At 50.3% G+C, this 16,494-nt stretch overlaps 1 protein-coding gene across 1 annotated transcript in view; it reads right to left on the bottom strand.

Annotated features, from left to right (window-relative positions):
• Positions 1-16,494, bottom strand: part of SLCO1C1 (solute carrier organic anion transporter family member 1C1) — a 245,412-nt gene that overhangs the window by 59,195 nt on the left and 169,723 nt on the right. The window contains exon 13 of the mRNA XM_073562346.1: positions 13,672-13,736. Within this exon, the coding sequence (XP_073418447.1) occupies positions 13,672-13,736 (65 nt within the window). The remainder of the gene's footprint in view (positions 1-13,671; positions 13,737-16,494) is intronic.

Below are 16,494 nucleotides of genomic sequence, written 5' to 3' on the forward strand. Positions count from 1 at the left end.
GCCTGTTTTTTGAGTGACTTCCTCCGTGTCACTGAGCATCTGCACTCGGGAGGCTCATCTCTGCATTGCTGCCCATTTTTTGAGTGACTTCCTCTGTGTCACTGAGCGTCTGCACTCGGGAGGCTCATCACTGCATCGCTGCCTGTTTTTTGAGTGACTTCCTCCGTGTCACTGAGCATCTGCACTCGGGAGGCTCATCTCTGCATTGCTGCCCATTTTTTGAGTGACTTCCTCTGTGTCACTGAATGTCTGTACTCGGGAGGCTCATCACTGCATCGCTGCCCGTTTTTTGAGTGACTTCCTCTGTGTCACTGAGCGTCTGCACTCGGGAGGCTCATCACTGCATTCCTGCCTGTTTTCTACGTGACTTCCTCTGTGTCACTGAGCGTCTGCACTCGGGAGGCTCATCACTGCATTGCTGCCTGTTTTTTACGTGACTTCCTCTGTGTCACTGAGCGTCTGCACTCGGGAGGCTCATCACTGCATTCCTGCCTGTTTTCTACGTGACTTCCTCTGTGTCACTGAGCGTCTGCACTCGGGAGGCTCATCACTGCATTGCTGCCTGTTTTCTACTTGACGTCCTCTGTGTCACTGAGCGTCTGCACTCGGGAGGCTCATCACTGCATTGCTGCCCGTTTTTGAGTGACTTCCTCTGTGTCACTGAGCGTCTGCACTCGGGAGGCTCATCACTGCATCGCTGCCTGTTTTTTACGTGACTTCCTCTGTGTCGCAGAACGTCTGCACTCGGGAGGCTCATCACTGCATTGCTGCCCATTTTTTGAGTGACATCCTCTGTGTCACTGAGCATCTGCACTCGGGAGGCTCATCACTGCATTGCTGCCTGTTTTTTACATGACTTCCTCCGTGTCACTGAGCGTCTGCACTCGGGAGGCTCATCACTGCATTGCTGCATGTTTTTTGAGTGACTTCCTCTGTGTCACTGAGCGTCTGCACTCGGGAGGCTCATCACTGCATCGCTGCCTGTTTTTTGAGTGACTTCCTCCGTGTCACTGAGCGTCTGCACTCGGGAGGCTCATCACTGCATCGCTGCCTGCTTTTTGAGTGACTTCCTCTGTGTCACTGAGCGTCTGCACTCGGGAGGCTCATCACTGCACCGCTGCTCGTTTTTTACATGACTTCCTTCGTGTCACTGAGCGTCTGCACTCGGGATGCTCATCACTGCATTGCTGCCTGTTTTTTGAGTGACTTCCTCTGTGTCACTGAACGTCTGCACTCGGGAGGCGCATCACTGCATTGCTGCCCATTTTATGAGTGACTTCCTCCGTGTCACTGAGCGTCTGCACTCGGGAGGCTCATCTCTGCATTGCTGCCTGTTTTTTGAGTGACTTCCTCTGTGTCACTGAACATCTGCACTCGGGAGGCTCATCACTGCATCGCTTCCCATTTTTTGAGTGACATCCTCTGTGTCACTGAGCGTCTGCATTCGGGAGGCTCATCACTGCATTGCTGCCTGTTTTTTGAGTGACATCCTCTGTGTCACTGAGCGTCTGCATTCGGGAGGCTCATCACTGCATTGCTTCCCATTTTTTGAGTGACCTACTGTGTGTCACTGAACGTCTGCACTCGGGAGGCTCATCACTGCATTGCTGCCTGTTTTTTGAGTGACCTACTGTGTGTCACTGAACGTCTGCACTCGGGAGGCTGATCACTGCATTGCTGCCTGTTTTTTGAGTGACATCCTCTGTGTCACTGAGCATCTGCATTCGGGAGGCTCATCACTGTATCAACGCCTGTTTTTTACGTGACTTCCTCTGTGTCACTGAGCGTCTGCACTCGGGAGGCTCATCACTGCATCGCTGCCTGTTTTTTGAGTGACTTCCTCCGTGTCACTGAGCATCTGCACTCGGGAGGCTCATCTCTGCATCGCTGCCTGTTTTTTACGTGACTTCCTCTGTGTCGCTGAACGTCTGCACTCAGGAGGCTCATCACTGCATTGCTGCCCATTTTATGAGTGACTTTCTCCGTGTCACTGAATGTGTGCACTCGGGAGGCTCATCTCTGCATTGCTGCCTGTTTTTTGAGTGACTTCCTCTGTGTCACGGAACGTCTGCACTCGGGAGGCTCATCACTGCATTGTTGCCCATTTTATGAGTGACTTCCTCCGTGTCACTGAGCGTCTGCACTCGGGAGGCTCATCACTGCATCGCTGCTCGTTTTTTACATGACTTCCTTCGTGTCACGGAACGTCTGCGCTCGGGAGGCTCATCACTGCATCACTGCCTGTTTTTTACATGACTTCCTTCGTGTCACTGAACGTCTGCACTCGGGAGGCTCATCACTGCATTGCTGCCTGTTTTTTGAGTGACTTCCTCTGTGTCACTGAATGTCTGCACTCGGGAGGCTCATCACTGTATCGCTGCCTGTTTTTTGAGTGACTTCCTCTGTGTCGCAGAACGTCTGCACTCGGGAGGCTCATCACTGCATCGCTGCCTGTTTTTTTCAAGACTTCCTCCATGTCACTGAGCGTCTGCACTCGGGAGGCTCATCACTGTATCGCTGCCTGATTTTTGAGTGACTTCCTCTGTGTCGCAGAACGTCTGCACTCGGGAGGCTCATCACTGCACCGCTGCCTGTTTTTTACATGACTTCCTCCATGTCACTGAGCGTCTGCACTCGGGAGGCTCATCATTGCATTGCTGCCCATTTTTTGAGTGACTTCCTCTGTGTCACTGAGCGTCTGCACTCGGGAGGCTCATCACTGCATTGCTGCCCATTTTTTGAGTGACCTACTGTGTGTCACTGAACGTCTGCACTCGGGAGGCTCATCACTGCATTGCTGCCTGTTTTTTGAGTGACATCCTCTGTGTCACTGAGCGTCTGCACTCGGGAGGCTCATCACTGCATTGCTTCCCATTTTTTGAGTGACTTCCTCTGTGTCACTGAGCGTCTGCACTCGGGAGGCTCATCACTGCATTGCTTCCCATTTTTTGAGTGACTTCCTCTGTGTCACTGAGCGTCTGCACTCGGGAGGCTCAACACTGCATTGCTGCCCATTTTTTGAGTGACTTCCTCTGTGTCACTGAGCGTCTGCACTCGGGAGGCTCATCACTGCATTGCTGCCCATTTTTTGAGTGACTTCCTCTGTGTCACTGAGCGTCTGCACTCGGGACGCTCATCACTGCATTGCTGCCTGTTTTTTGAGTGACCTACTGTGTGTCACTGAATGTCTGCGCTCGGGAGGCTCATCACTGCATTGCTGCCTGTTTTTTACGTGACTTCCTCTGTGTCGCTGAACGTCTGCACTCGGGAGGCTCATCACTGCATTGCTGCCTGTTTTTTGAGTGACATCCTCTGTGTCACTGAGCATCTGCATTCGGGAGGCTGATCACTGCATCGCTGCCTGTTTTTTACGTGACATCCTCTGTGTCACTGAGCGTCTGCACTCGGGAGGCTCATCACTGCATTGCTGCCCATTTTTTGAGTGACTTCCTCTGTGTCACTGAGCGTCTGCACTCGGGAGGCTCATCACTGCATTGCTGCCCATTTTTTGAGTGACCTACTGTGTGTCACTGAGCGTCTGCACTCGGGAGGCTCATCACTGCATTGCTGCCCATTTTTTGAGTGACCTACTGTGTGACACTGAATGTCTGCGCTCGGGAGGCTCATCACTGCATTGCTGCCTGTTTTTTACGTGACTTCCTCTGTGTCACTGAGCGTCTGCACTCGGGAGGCTCATCACTGCATTGCTGCCTGTTTTTTGAGTGACTTTCTCCGTGTCCCGGAACGTCTGCACTCGGGAGGCTCATCTCTGCATCGCTGCCCGTTTTTTGAGTGACATCCTCTGTGTCACTGAGCGTCTGCACTCGGGAGGCTCATCTCTGCATTGCTGCCTGTTTTTTGAGTGACTTCCTCTGTGTCACTGAGCGTCTGCACTCGGGAGGCTCATCACTGCATCGCTGCCTGTTTTTTGAGTGACTTCCTCTGTGTCACTGAGCGTCTGCATCCGGGAGGCTCATCACTGCATTGCTGCCTGTTTTTTACATGACTTCCTCTGTGTCACTGAGCGTCTGCACTCGGGAGGCTCATCACTGTATTGCTGCCTGTTTTTTGAGTGACTTCCTCTGTGTCACTGAACGTCTGCACTCGGGAGGCTCATCACTGCATTGCTGCCTGTTTTTTACATGACTTCCTCCGTGTCACTGAGCGTCTGCACTCGGGAGGCTCATCACTGCATTGCTGCCTGTTTTTTGAGTGACTTCCTCTGTGTCACTGAGCGTCTGCACTCGGGAGGCTCATCACTGCATTGCTGCCTGTTTTTTACCTGACTTCCTCCGTGTCACTGAACGTCTGCACTCGGGAGGCTCATCACTGCATTGCTGCCTGTTTTTAACCTGACTTCCTCCATGTCACTGAACGTCTGCACTCGGGAGGCTCATCACTGCATCGCTGCCTGTGTTTTGAGTGACATCGTCTGTGTCACTGAGCGTCTGCACTCGGGAGGCTCATCACTGCATTGCTGCCCATTTTATGAGTGACTTCCTCTGTGTCACTGAGCGTCTGCACTCGGGAGGCTCATCACTGCATTGCTGCCCATTTTTTGAGTGACTTCCTCTGTGTCTCTGAACGTCTGCACTCGAGAGGCTCATCACTGCATCGCTGCCTGTTTTTTACACGACTTCCTCCGTGTCACTGAGCGTCTGCACTCGGGAGGCTCATCACTGCATTGCTGCCTGTTTTTTACATGACTTCCTCCATGTCACTGAACGTCTGCACTCGGGAGGCTCATCAGTGCATCGCTGCCTGTTTTTTGAGTGACTTCCTCTGTGTCACTGAACGTCTGCACTCGAGAGGCTCATCACTGCATCGCTGCCTGTTTTTTACATGACTTCCTCCGTGTCACTGAGCGTCTGCACTCGGGAGGCTCATCACTGCATCGCTGCCTGTTTTTTACATGACTTCCTCCGTGTCACTGAGCGTCTGCACTCGGGAGGCTCATCACTGCATTGCTGCCTGTTTTTACGTGACTTCCTCTGTGTCGCAGAACGTCTGCACTCGGGAGGCTCATCACTGCATCGCTGCCTGTTTTTTACATGACTTCCTCCGTGTCACTGAGCGTCTGCACTCGGGAGGCTCATCACTGTATTGCTGCCTGTTTTTTCAGTGACTTCCTCTGTGTCACTGAACGTCTGCACTCGGGAGGCTCATCACTGCATCGCTGCCTGTTTTTTACATGACTTCCTCCGTGTCACTGAGCGTCTGCACTCAGGAGGCTCATCACTGTATTGCTGCCTGTTTTTTGAGTGACTTCCTCTGTGTCACTGAACGTCTGCACTCGGGAGGCTCATCACTGCATTGCTGCCTGTTTTTTACATGACTTCCTCCGTGTCACTGAGCGTCTGCACTCAGGAGGCTCATCACTGTATTGCTGCCCATTTTTTCAGTGACTTCCTCTGTGTCACTGAGCGTCTGCACTCGGGAGGCTCATCACTGCATTGCTGCCTGTTTTTTGAGTGACTTCCTCTGTGTCACTGAGCGTCTGCACTCGGGAGGCTCATCACTGCATTGCTGCCTGTTTTTTACCTGACTTCCTCCGTGTCACTGAACGTCTGCACTCAGGAGGCTCATCACTGCATTGCTGCCTGTTTTTTACATGACTTCCTCCGTGTCACTGAGCGTCTGCACTCAGGAGGCTCATCACTGCATTGCTGCCCATTTTTTGAGTGACTTCCTCTGTGTCACTGAGCGTCTGCACTCGGGAGGCTCATCACTGCATTGCTGCCTGTTTTTTACATGACTTCCTCCGTGTCACTGTGCGTCTGCACTCAGGAGGCTCATAACTGCATTGCTGCCTGTTTTTTACATGACTTCCTCCGTGTCACTGAGCGTCTGCACTCAGGAGGCTCATCACTGCATTGCTGCCCATTTTTTGAGTGACTTCCTCTGTGTCACTGAGCGTCTGCACTCGGGAGGCTCATCACTGCATTGCTGCCTGTTTTTTACATGACTTCCTCCGTGTCACTGAGCGTCTGCACTCAGGAGGCTCATCACTGCATTGCTGCCTGTTTTTTACATGACTTCCTCCGTGTCACTGAATGTCTGCGCTCGGGAGGCTCATCACTGCATTGCTGCCCATTTTTTGAGTGACTTCCTCTGTGTCACTGAGCGTCTGCACTCGGGAGGCTCATCACTGCATTGCTGCCTGTTTTTTGAGTGACTTCCTCTGTGTCGCTGAACGTCTGCACTCGGGAGGCTCATCACTGCATCGCTGCCTGTTTTTTGAGTGACTTCCTCTGTGTCACTGAGCATCTGCACTCGGGAGGCTCATCACTGCATCGCTGCCTGTTTTTTGAGTGACTTCCTCTGTGTCGCTGAACGTCTGCACTCGGGAGGCTCATCACTGCATTGCTGCCCATTTTTTGAGTGACTTCCTCTGTGTCACTGAGCGTCTGCACTCGGGAGGCTCATCTCTGCATTGCTGCCTGTTTTTTGAGTGACTTCCTCTGTGTCGCTGAACGTCTGCTCTCGGGAGGCTCATCACTGCATTGCTGCCCATTTTTTGAGTGACTTCCTCTGTGTCACTGAGCGTCTGCACTCCGGAGGCTCATCTCTGCATTGCTGCCTGTTTTTTGAGTGACTTCCTCTGTGTCGCTGAACGTCTGCACTCGGGAGGCTCATCACTGCATTGCTGCCCGTTTTTTACATGACTTCCTCTGTGTCACTGAGCGCCTGCACTCGGGAGGCTCATCACTGCATTGCTGCCCATTTTTTGAGTGACTTCCTCTGTGTCACTGAGCGTCTGCACTCGGGAGGCTCATCACTGCATTGCTGCCTGTTTTTTGAGTGACTTCCTCTGTGTCGCTGAACGTCTGCTCTCGGGAGGCTCATCACTGCATTGCTGCCCATTTTTTGAGTGACTTCCTCTGTGTCACTGAGCGTCTGCACTCCGGAGGCTCATCACTGCATTGCTGCCTGTTTTTTGAGTGACTTCCTCTGTGTCGCTGAACGTCTGCACTCGGGAGGCTCATCACTGCATTGCTGCCCGTTTTTTACATGACTTCCTGTGTCGCTGAACGTCTGCACTCGGGAGGCTCATCACTGCATTGCTGCCTGTTTTTTACGTGACTTCCTCTGTGTCACTGAGCGCCTGCACTCGGGAGGCTCATCACTGCATTGCTGCCCATTTTTTGAGTGACTTCCTCTGTGTCACTGAGCGTCTGCACTCGGGAGGCTCATCACTGCATTGCTGCCTGTTTTTTGAGTGACTTCCTCTGTGTCGCTGAACGTCTGCTCTCGGGAGGCTCATCACTGCATTGCTGCCCATTTTTTGAGTGACTTCCTCTGTGTCACTGAGCGTCTGCACTCCGGAGGCTCATCACTGCATTGCTGCCTGTTTTTTGAGTGACTTCCTCTGTGTCGCTGAACGTCTGCACTCGGGAGGCTCATCACTGCATTGCTTCCCGTTTTTTACATGACTTCCTCTGTGTCACTGAGCGCCTGCACTCGGGAGGCTCATCACTGCATCGCTGCCTGTTTTTTACATGACTTCCTCTGTGTCTCTGAGCGTCTGCACTCGGGAGGCTCATCACTGCATCGCTGCCTGTGTTTTGAGTGACATCGTCTGTGTCACTGAGCGTCTGCACTCGGGAGGCTCATCACTGCATCGCTGCCCATTTTATGAGTGACTTCCTCTGTGTCACTGAGCGTCTGCACTCGGGAGGCTCATCACTGCATTGCTGCCCATTTTTTGAGTGACTTCCTCTGTGTCACTGAACGTCTGCACTCGGGAGGCTCATCACTGCATCGCTGCCTGTTTTTTACGTGACTTCCTCTGTGTCGCAGAACGTCTGCACTCGAGAGGCTCATCACTGCATCGCTGCCTGTTTTTTACATGACTTCCTCCGTGTCACTGAGCGTCTGCACTTGGGAGGCTCATCACTGCATCGCTGCCTGTTTTTTACATGACTTCCTCTGTGTCACTGAACGTCTGCACTCGGGAGGCTCATCACTGCATCGCTGCCTGTTTTTTACATGACTTCCTCCGTGTCACTGAACGTCTGCACTCGGGAGGCTCATCACTGCATCGCTGCCTGTTTTTTACATGACTTTCTCCGTGTCACTGAGCGTCTGCACTCGGGAGGCTCATCACTACATTGCTGCCTGTTTTTTACGTGACTTCCTCTGTGTCGCAGAATGTCTGCACTCGGGAGGCTCATCACTGCATCGCTGCCTGTTTTTTACATGACTTCCTCCGTGTCACTGAGCGTCTGCACTCAGGAGGCTCATCACTGTATTGCTGCCTGTTTTTTGAGTGACTTCCTCTGTGTCACTGAGCGTCTGCACTCGGGAGGCTCATCACTGTATTGCTGCCTGTTTTTTACATGACTTCCTCCGTGTCACTGAGCGTCTGCACTCAGGAGGCTCATCACTGTATTGCTGCCTGTTTTTTGAGTGACTTCCTCTGTGTCACTTAACGTCTGCACTCGGGAGGCTCATCACTGCATTGCTGCCTGTTTTTTGAGTGACTTCCTCTGTGTCACTGAGCGTCTGCACTCGGGAGGCTCATCACTGCATTGCTGCCTGTTTTTTGAGTGACTTCCTCCGTGTCACTGAGCATCTGCACTCGGGAGGATAATCACTGCATTGCTGCCTGTTTTTTACATGACTTCCTCCGTGTCACTGAGCGTCTGCACTCGGGAGGCTCATCACTGCATTGCTGCCTGTTTTTTACCTGACTTCCTCCGTGTCACTGAACGTCTGCACTCGGAAGGCTCATCACTGCATTGCTGCCTGTTTTTTGAGTGACTTCCTCTGTGTCACTGAGCGTCTGCACTCGGGAGGCTCATCACTGCATTGCTGCCTGTTTTTTACATGACTTCCTCCGTGTCACTGAGCGTCTGCACTCGGGAGGCTCATCACTGCATTGCTGCCTGTTTTTTACATGACTTCCTCCGTGTCACTGAGCGTCTGCACTCGGGAGGCTCATCACTGCATTGCTGCCCATTTTTTGAGTGACTTCCTCTGTGTCGCTGAACGTCTGCTCTCGGGAGGCTCATCACTGCATTGCTGCCCATTTTTTGAGTGACTTCCTCTGTGTCACTGAGCGTCTGCACTCCGGAGGCTCATCACTGTATTGCTGCCTGTTTTTTGAGTGACTTCCTCCGTGTCACTGAGCGTCTGCACTCAGGAGGCTCATCACTGCATTGCTGCACATTTTTTGAGTGACATACTCTGTGTCACTGAGCGTTTGCACTCGGGAGGCCCATCACTGTATTGCTGCCTGTTTTTTGAGTGACTTCCTCTGTGTCGCTGAACATCTGCACTCGGGAGGCTCATCACTGCATTGCTGCCTGTTTTTTGAGTGACTTCCTCTGTGTCACTGAGCGTCTGCACTCGGGAGGCTCATCACTGCATTGCTGCCTGTTTTTTACATGACTTCCTCCGTGTCACTGAGCGTCTGCACTCGGGAGGCTCATCACTGCATTGCTGCCTGTTTTTTACATGACTTCCTCCGTGTCACTGAACGTCTGCACTCGGGAGGCTCATCTCTGCATTGCTGCCCATTTTTTGAGTGACTTCCTCTGTGTCGCTGAACGCCTGCACTCGGGAGGCTCATCACTGCATTGCTGCCTGTTTTTTACATGACTTCCTCTGTGTCACTGAACGTCTGCACTCGGGAGGCTCATCACTGCACCGCTGCCTGTTTTTTACATGACTTCCTCTGTGTCACTGAATGTCTGCACTCGGGAGGCTCATCACTGCATCGCTGCCAGTTTTTTACATGACTTCCTTTGTGTCTCTGAACGCCTGCACTCGGGAGGCTCATCACTGCATCGCTGCCTGTTTTTTACGTGACTTCCTCTGTGTCACTGAACGCCTGCACTCGGGAGGCTCATCACTGCATCGCTGCCAGTTTTTTACATGACTTCCTCTGTGTCACGGAACGTCTGCACTCGGGAGGCTCATCACTGCATCGCTGCCTGTTTTTTACGTGACTTCCTCTGTGTCACTGAACGTCTGCACTCGGGAGGCTCATCACTGCATCGCTGCCTGTTTTTTACATGACTTCCTCTGTGTCACTGAACGTCTGCACTCGGGAGGCTCATCACTGCATCGCTGCCTGTTTTTTACGTGACTTCCTCTGTGTCACTGAACGCCTGCACTCGGGAGGCTCATCACTGCATCGCTGCCTGTTTTTTACATGACTTCCTCTGTGTCACTGAACGTCTGCACTCGGGAGGCTCATCACTGCATTGCTGCCTGTTTTTTACATGACTTCCTCTGTGTCACTGAACGTCTGGACTCGGGAGGCTCATCACTGCATCGCTGCCTGTTTTTTACGTGACTTCCTCTGTGTCACTGAACGCCTGCACTCGGGAGGCTCATCACTGCATCGCTGCCTGTTTTTTACGTGACTTCCTCTGTGTCACTGAACGCCTGCACTCGGGAGGCTCATCTCTGCATCGCTGCCTGTTTTTTACATGACTTCCTCTGTGTCAATGAACGTCTGCACTCGGGAGGCTCATCACTGCATCGCTGCCTGTTTTTTACATGACTTCCTCTGTGTCACTGAACGTCTGCACTCGGGAGGCTCATCTCTGCATCGCTGCATGTTTTTTACGTGACTTCCTCTGTGTCACTGAACGCCTGCACTCGGGAGGCTCATCTCTGCATCGCTGCCTGTTTTTTACGTGACTTCCTCTGTGTCACTGAACGTCTGCACTCGGGAGGCTCATCACTGCATCGCTGCCTGTTTTTTACGTGACTTCCTCTGTGTCACTGAACGCCTGCACTCGGGAGGCTCATCACTGCATCGCTGCCTGTTTTTTACATGACTTCCTCTGTGTCACTGAACGCCTGCACTCGGGAGGCTCATCACTGCATCGCTGCCTGTTTTTTACGTGACTTCCTCTGTGTCACTGAACGCCTGCACTCGGGAGGCTCATCACTGCATCGCTGCCTGTTTTTTACATGACTTCCTCTGTGTCGCTGAACGTCTGCACTTGGGAGGCTCATCACTGCATCGCTGCCTGTTTTTTACGTGACTTCCTGTGTCGCTGAACGTCTGCACTCGGGAGGCTCATCTCTGCATTGCTGCCCGTTTTTTGAGTGACTTCCTCTGTGTCACTGAACGTCTGCACTCGGGAGGCTCATCACTGCATTGCTGCCTGTTTTTTACATGACTTCCTCCGTGTCACTGAACGTCTGCACTCCGGAGGCTCATCACTGCATCGCTGCCTGTTTTTTACGTGACTTCCTGTGTCACTGAGCGTCTGCACTCGGGAGGCTCATCACTGCATTGCTGCCTGTTTTTTACATGACTTCCTCTGTGTCGCTGAATGTCTGCACTCGAGAGGCTCATCACTGCATTGCTGCCTGTTTTTTACGTGACTTCCTTTGTGTCGCTGAAAATCTGCACTCGGGAGGCTCATCACTGCATCGCTGCCTGTTTTTTACGTGACTTCCTCTGTGTCGCTGAACATCTGCACTCGGGAGGCTCATCACTGCATCGCTGCCTGTTTTTTACATGACTTCCTCTGTGTCCCTGAAAGTCTGCACTCGGGAGGCTCATCACTGCATTGCTGCCTGTTTTTTACGTGACTTCCTCTGTGTCGCTGAAAATCTGCACTCGGGAGGCTCATCACTGCATCGCTGCCTGTTTTTTACGTGACTTCCTCTGTGTCGCTGAACATCTGCACTCGGGAGGCTCATCACTGCATCGCTGCCTGTTTTTTACATGACTTCCTCTGTGTCGCTGAACATCTGCACTCGGGAGGCTCATCACTGCATTGCTGCCTGTTTTTTACATGACTTCCTCCGTGTCACTGAATGTCTGCACTCGGGAGGCTCATCACTGTATCGCTGCCTGTTTTTTACGTGACTTCTTCTGTGTCGCTGAACGTCTGCACTCGGGAGGCTCATCACTGCATTGCTGCCTGTTTTTTACGTGACTTCCTCTGTGTCGCTGAAAATCTGCACTCGGGAGGCTCATCACTGCATCGCTGCCTGTTTTTTACGTGACTTCCTCTGTGTCGCTGAACATCTGCACTCGGGAGGCTCATCACTGCATCGCTGCCTGTTTTTTACATGACTTCCTCTGTGTCGCTGAACATCTGCACTCGGGAGGCTCATCACTGCATTGCTGCCTGTTTTTTACATGACTTCCTCCGTGTCACTGAATGTCTGCACTCGGGAGGCTCATCACTGTATCGCTGCCTGTTTTTTACGTGACTTCCTCTGTGTCGCTGAACGTCTGCACTCGGGAGGCTCATCACTGTATCGCTGCCTGTTTTTTACATGACTTCCTCTGTGTCACTGAACGTCTGCACTCGGGAGGCTCATCTCTGCATCGCTGCCTGTTTTTTACGTGACTTCCTCTGTGTCGCTGAACGTCTGCACTCGGGAGGCTCATCACTGCATCGCTGCCTGTTTTTTACGTGACTTCCTCTGTGTCGCTGAACGTCTGCACTCGGGAGGCTCATCACTGCATCGCTGCCTGTTTCTTTTACGTGACTTCCTCTGTGTCGCTGAACTTCTGCACTCGGGAGGCTCATCACTGCATCGCTGCCTGTTTTTTACGTGACTTCCTCTGTGTCGCTGAACGTCTGCACTCGGGAGGCTTATCACTGCATTGCTGCCCATTTTTTGAGTGACATCCTTTGTGTCACTGAACGTCAGCCCTCGGGAGGCTCATCACTGCATTGCTGCCCATTTTTTACGTGACATCCTCCGTGTCACTGAACGTCTGCACTCGGGAGGCTTATCACTGCATCGCTGCCTGTTTTTTACGTGACTTCCTCTGTGTCGCTGAACGTCTGCACTCGGGAGGCTGATCACTGCATCGCTGCCCGTTTTTTGAGTGACATCCTTTGTGTCACTGAGCGTCTGCACTCGGGAGGCTCATCTCTGCATTGCTGCCCATTTTTTGAGTGACTTCCCCCGTGTCACTGAACGTCTGCACTCGGGAGGCTCATCACTGCATCGCTGCCTGTTTTTTACGTGACTTCCTCTGTGTCGCTGAACGTCTGCACTCGGGAAGCTGATCACTGCATCGCTGCCCATTTTTTGATTGACATCCTCCGTGTCACTGAGGGTCTGCACTCGGGAGGCTCATCACTGCATTGCTGCCCATTTTTTGAGTGACATCCTCCGTGTCACTGAACGTCTGCACTCGGGAGGCTGATCACTGCATTGCTGCCCATTTTTTACTTGACATCCTCCGTGTCACTGAACGTCTGCACTCGGGAGGCTGATCACTGCATTGCTGCCCATTTTTTACTTGACATCCTCCGTGTCACTGAACGTCTGCGCTCGGGAGGCTCATCACTGCATCACTGCCCGTTTTTTCTGTGACGTCGTCTCCTTAAGTGAGTTTTGATTTGGGCAGTTTAGTCTCCTGTGTTTTTATTTTCTGTTTTTTACGTCTTTCTGTCTTTTCCAGATGTTTTAGATTTGATACATCAAGTATCAATTTTTTAAAGAAGTAACTAAAAATTGCACAAGCGGGCCAGTCCCCCTACATTATGAGAGCGCTTGTCAATGTGACACAAAAAGTCCAAAAACAGCGCAAAACACAAGAAGGAAAACCACAAGACAAACAAGAAAATCATAAAAGATGACACGTGTGGATGTGATATACAATGACCACATCTCAGGATCCACCACATAAATAAGTACACCCCGGGAAGCAGCATTGCAAGTGCCGCCTCTCACCTAGCACGCGGACCGCCATGGTGTAGATCCCCAGCGCCAGGCTCTTCAGCTCAGGGTGAACACATCTGTGGGAGAAGAGGAAAATACTGAGACCCCAGAAGTGACCCGGGTAGCACATTCAGAGTCACAGCACCATCACATCTGCTGCATACAATGGAGACACACCAGACAACCTGCTGTACAGCAGGCTGCCACTCCATGCTGCACAGACTTGTATTATCTGCTGTGCAGTAGACTGCCTCTCCATGCAGCACAGACTTGAATGATGTGCTGTACAGGAGACTGCCTCTCCATGCTGCATTCTTCTATGATGTGCCGTACAGTAGACTGTCTTTCCATGCTGCACAGACTTGTATGATCTGTACAGTAGACAACCTCTAAATGCTGCACAGACTTCTATGATCTGCTGTACAGTAGACTGCTTCTACATGCAGCACAGACTTGTATGATCTGTAAAGTAGACAACCTCTAAATGCTGCACAGACTTCTATGATCTGCAATACAGTACCCTCCTTCTCTATGCAGCACAGACTTGTATGATCTGTATAGTAGACTGCCTCTCCATGCTGAACAGACTTGTATGATCTGTACAGTAGACTGCCTCTCCATGCTGCACAGACTTCTATGATCTCCTGTACAGTAGACTGCCTCTCCAAGCTGCACAGACTTCTGTGATCTGCTGTACAGTAGACTGCCTCTCCATGCTGCACAGACTTCTATGATCTGCTGTACAGTAGACTGCCTCTAAATCAGGGCTGTGGAGTCAGAGTCGGAGTCGTGGAGTCGGAGTCGGAGTTAGTTTTGGTTGGAGTCGGAGTCGGTAGAAATGTACCGACTCCGACTCCAGCTTTAAAAAAAAATGTATTAATATTTCATATGAATTTTATAAATGTTACTCAAATATATATGTTCTATCAAACTATGAACAACAGTGATAAGCAGTTCTGCTGGAGATAGAGACATTTCTTACTTCTTGTGTGTCACTGTTCTCCACTGCCCTTATCTAATCTTATACTTGGTTAACCTCATGCTGCCCCAACCCCCCTACTTACAATGTATGAAACTGAAAGTGAAAATGTGTTGCAAATTCTTAGTAGTAAAGCTCATCCTCTAGACTAGATCATACTAGGTGTGCGTCTTCCAAGCATCTCACAGCTGCCTGCTACTCAGAAGAGGAAGACTGTAAGAAGTATTATCCTTTCAACAAACTTTGCATCAGTTAACTGTGAGTACATGAGGAATAATAACAGTATTACTGACCACTATATCAGTTGTACGACCTGGCAATAATTTTGTACAATTGTTTTTAGGAAAAACAATTGTCATTTGGATTGTGAATGCAGAATTAAAAACCTGAGAATGTCAAAGAAGCATCACATTAAATCAGCTGTATTTGAACATTTCACCATCACTCAAGATAGAAAACATTATGTCTGTCAGTGTATGACAAATGATCCAGACGAAAACAAATGCTGTGAAGCCAAGATGAGTGCATATTCAGGCAAAGATAAAAATGCTCCTACCAGAGCTTCTAATCTAAAGAGACATTTACAGCGCTTTCATCCAGAAGTGCTGAAAGCAGTGGATGAGAAAGACTGCATCCAAACCAATGAACCAGTGCCCAGCTCTTCCAGCCAAACAAAGGAGCAGAGAACTTTGCAGCCATCAGTTGCAAGATATTTTGTCAGTGACAAAGTTACTGTGACAATGACAGTAGATACATTTAAAAAACAGATCATAGAGCTTGTTGTAAAGGATAGTGTGCCTATTTCATTATTTTCACGACCAGCTTTTATGTGTCTGAATGGGGAAATGGCACGCAAGCTTGGTGTTTCTCTGGAGAGAGAGAGTATTAGAAAATTAGTAATCGAAGAAGCTTTTAAACAAAAGGAAGAACTTAAAAAAAACTCTCAAGGGACGCTTTCTGTTTCTTAAAATGGATGCCTGCACACGTCACAGAGTGAACTATTTTGCCATCAATGTCCGATTTGTTTGTGACAAAAATGAAATAGTTACCAAGACATTGGCAGTAAAAGACACCAAAGCTCATCACACCAGTGAGTTTCTCCAGGTCTTGGTGGAAAAGGTTCTGCAAGACTATGAACTTAAAAAAGAGCAAGTTCTGTCGTAACTGACAATGCTTCAAATATGATAAGTACTATTAAGCTAATGAATGAGTAATGATGGTGACCAGCAGCTAGAAGAACATTCTGGGTCCACAGACACAGAAATGTGTGAAATAGAGGAACACAGTATTGTAACTGAGGAGCAAACTGAAGTTGCTTCAGATGAACAGCAACATGATAGTTTAGAAGATCTTGTTGAAACTGTGTCAATATGTTCTTTCATTCATCACATGCGCTGTGTTGTGCATACGCTACAGCTGGCTATAAGAGACAGTCTGCAAGAAGGACATGCTGCTGCACTGATTGGCAAGGTGAGAAAATTGGCTACTGTTGCCAGAACCCCTAAAGTTGACTCAATTTTGAAGAGACGTGCTGGAAAAGGGGCAATTATTGATCAAGCCACACGATGGGGCAGTACTTACTTAATGATTCAGCGCTTGGTTGAACTGAAAACCTATCTTGTAGACATGGCTAACCCTCAACTGACGCTAAATGAAAGTCAGTGGAATCAGGTGACTGAGCTGGAAAAATTGCTAGAGCACCCATTTACAGTGACTAAAAAATTACAAGCAGAGGACTTAACTCCAGGTATTTTCTTAAAGGAGTGGAAGAACCTGATGTTTCGCCTGTCCCAAAGAGGAGGGTTAATTGCAAGTGGCATTGCTACATCAATGAAACGGAGAGAGGAGCTACTATT

This window comes from Dendrobates tinctorius, unplaced genomic scaffold (genome assembly GCF_039654945.1).
Source record: "Dendrobates tinctorius isolate UK_male_01 unplaced genomic scaffold, ASM3965494v1 ptg000348l, whole genome shotgun sequence".
Classification (NCBI taxonomy): domain Eukaryota; kingdom Metazoa; phylum Chordata; class Amphibia; order Anura; family Dendrobatidae; genus Dendrobates; species Dendrobates tinctorius.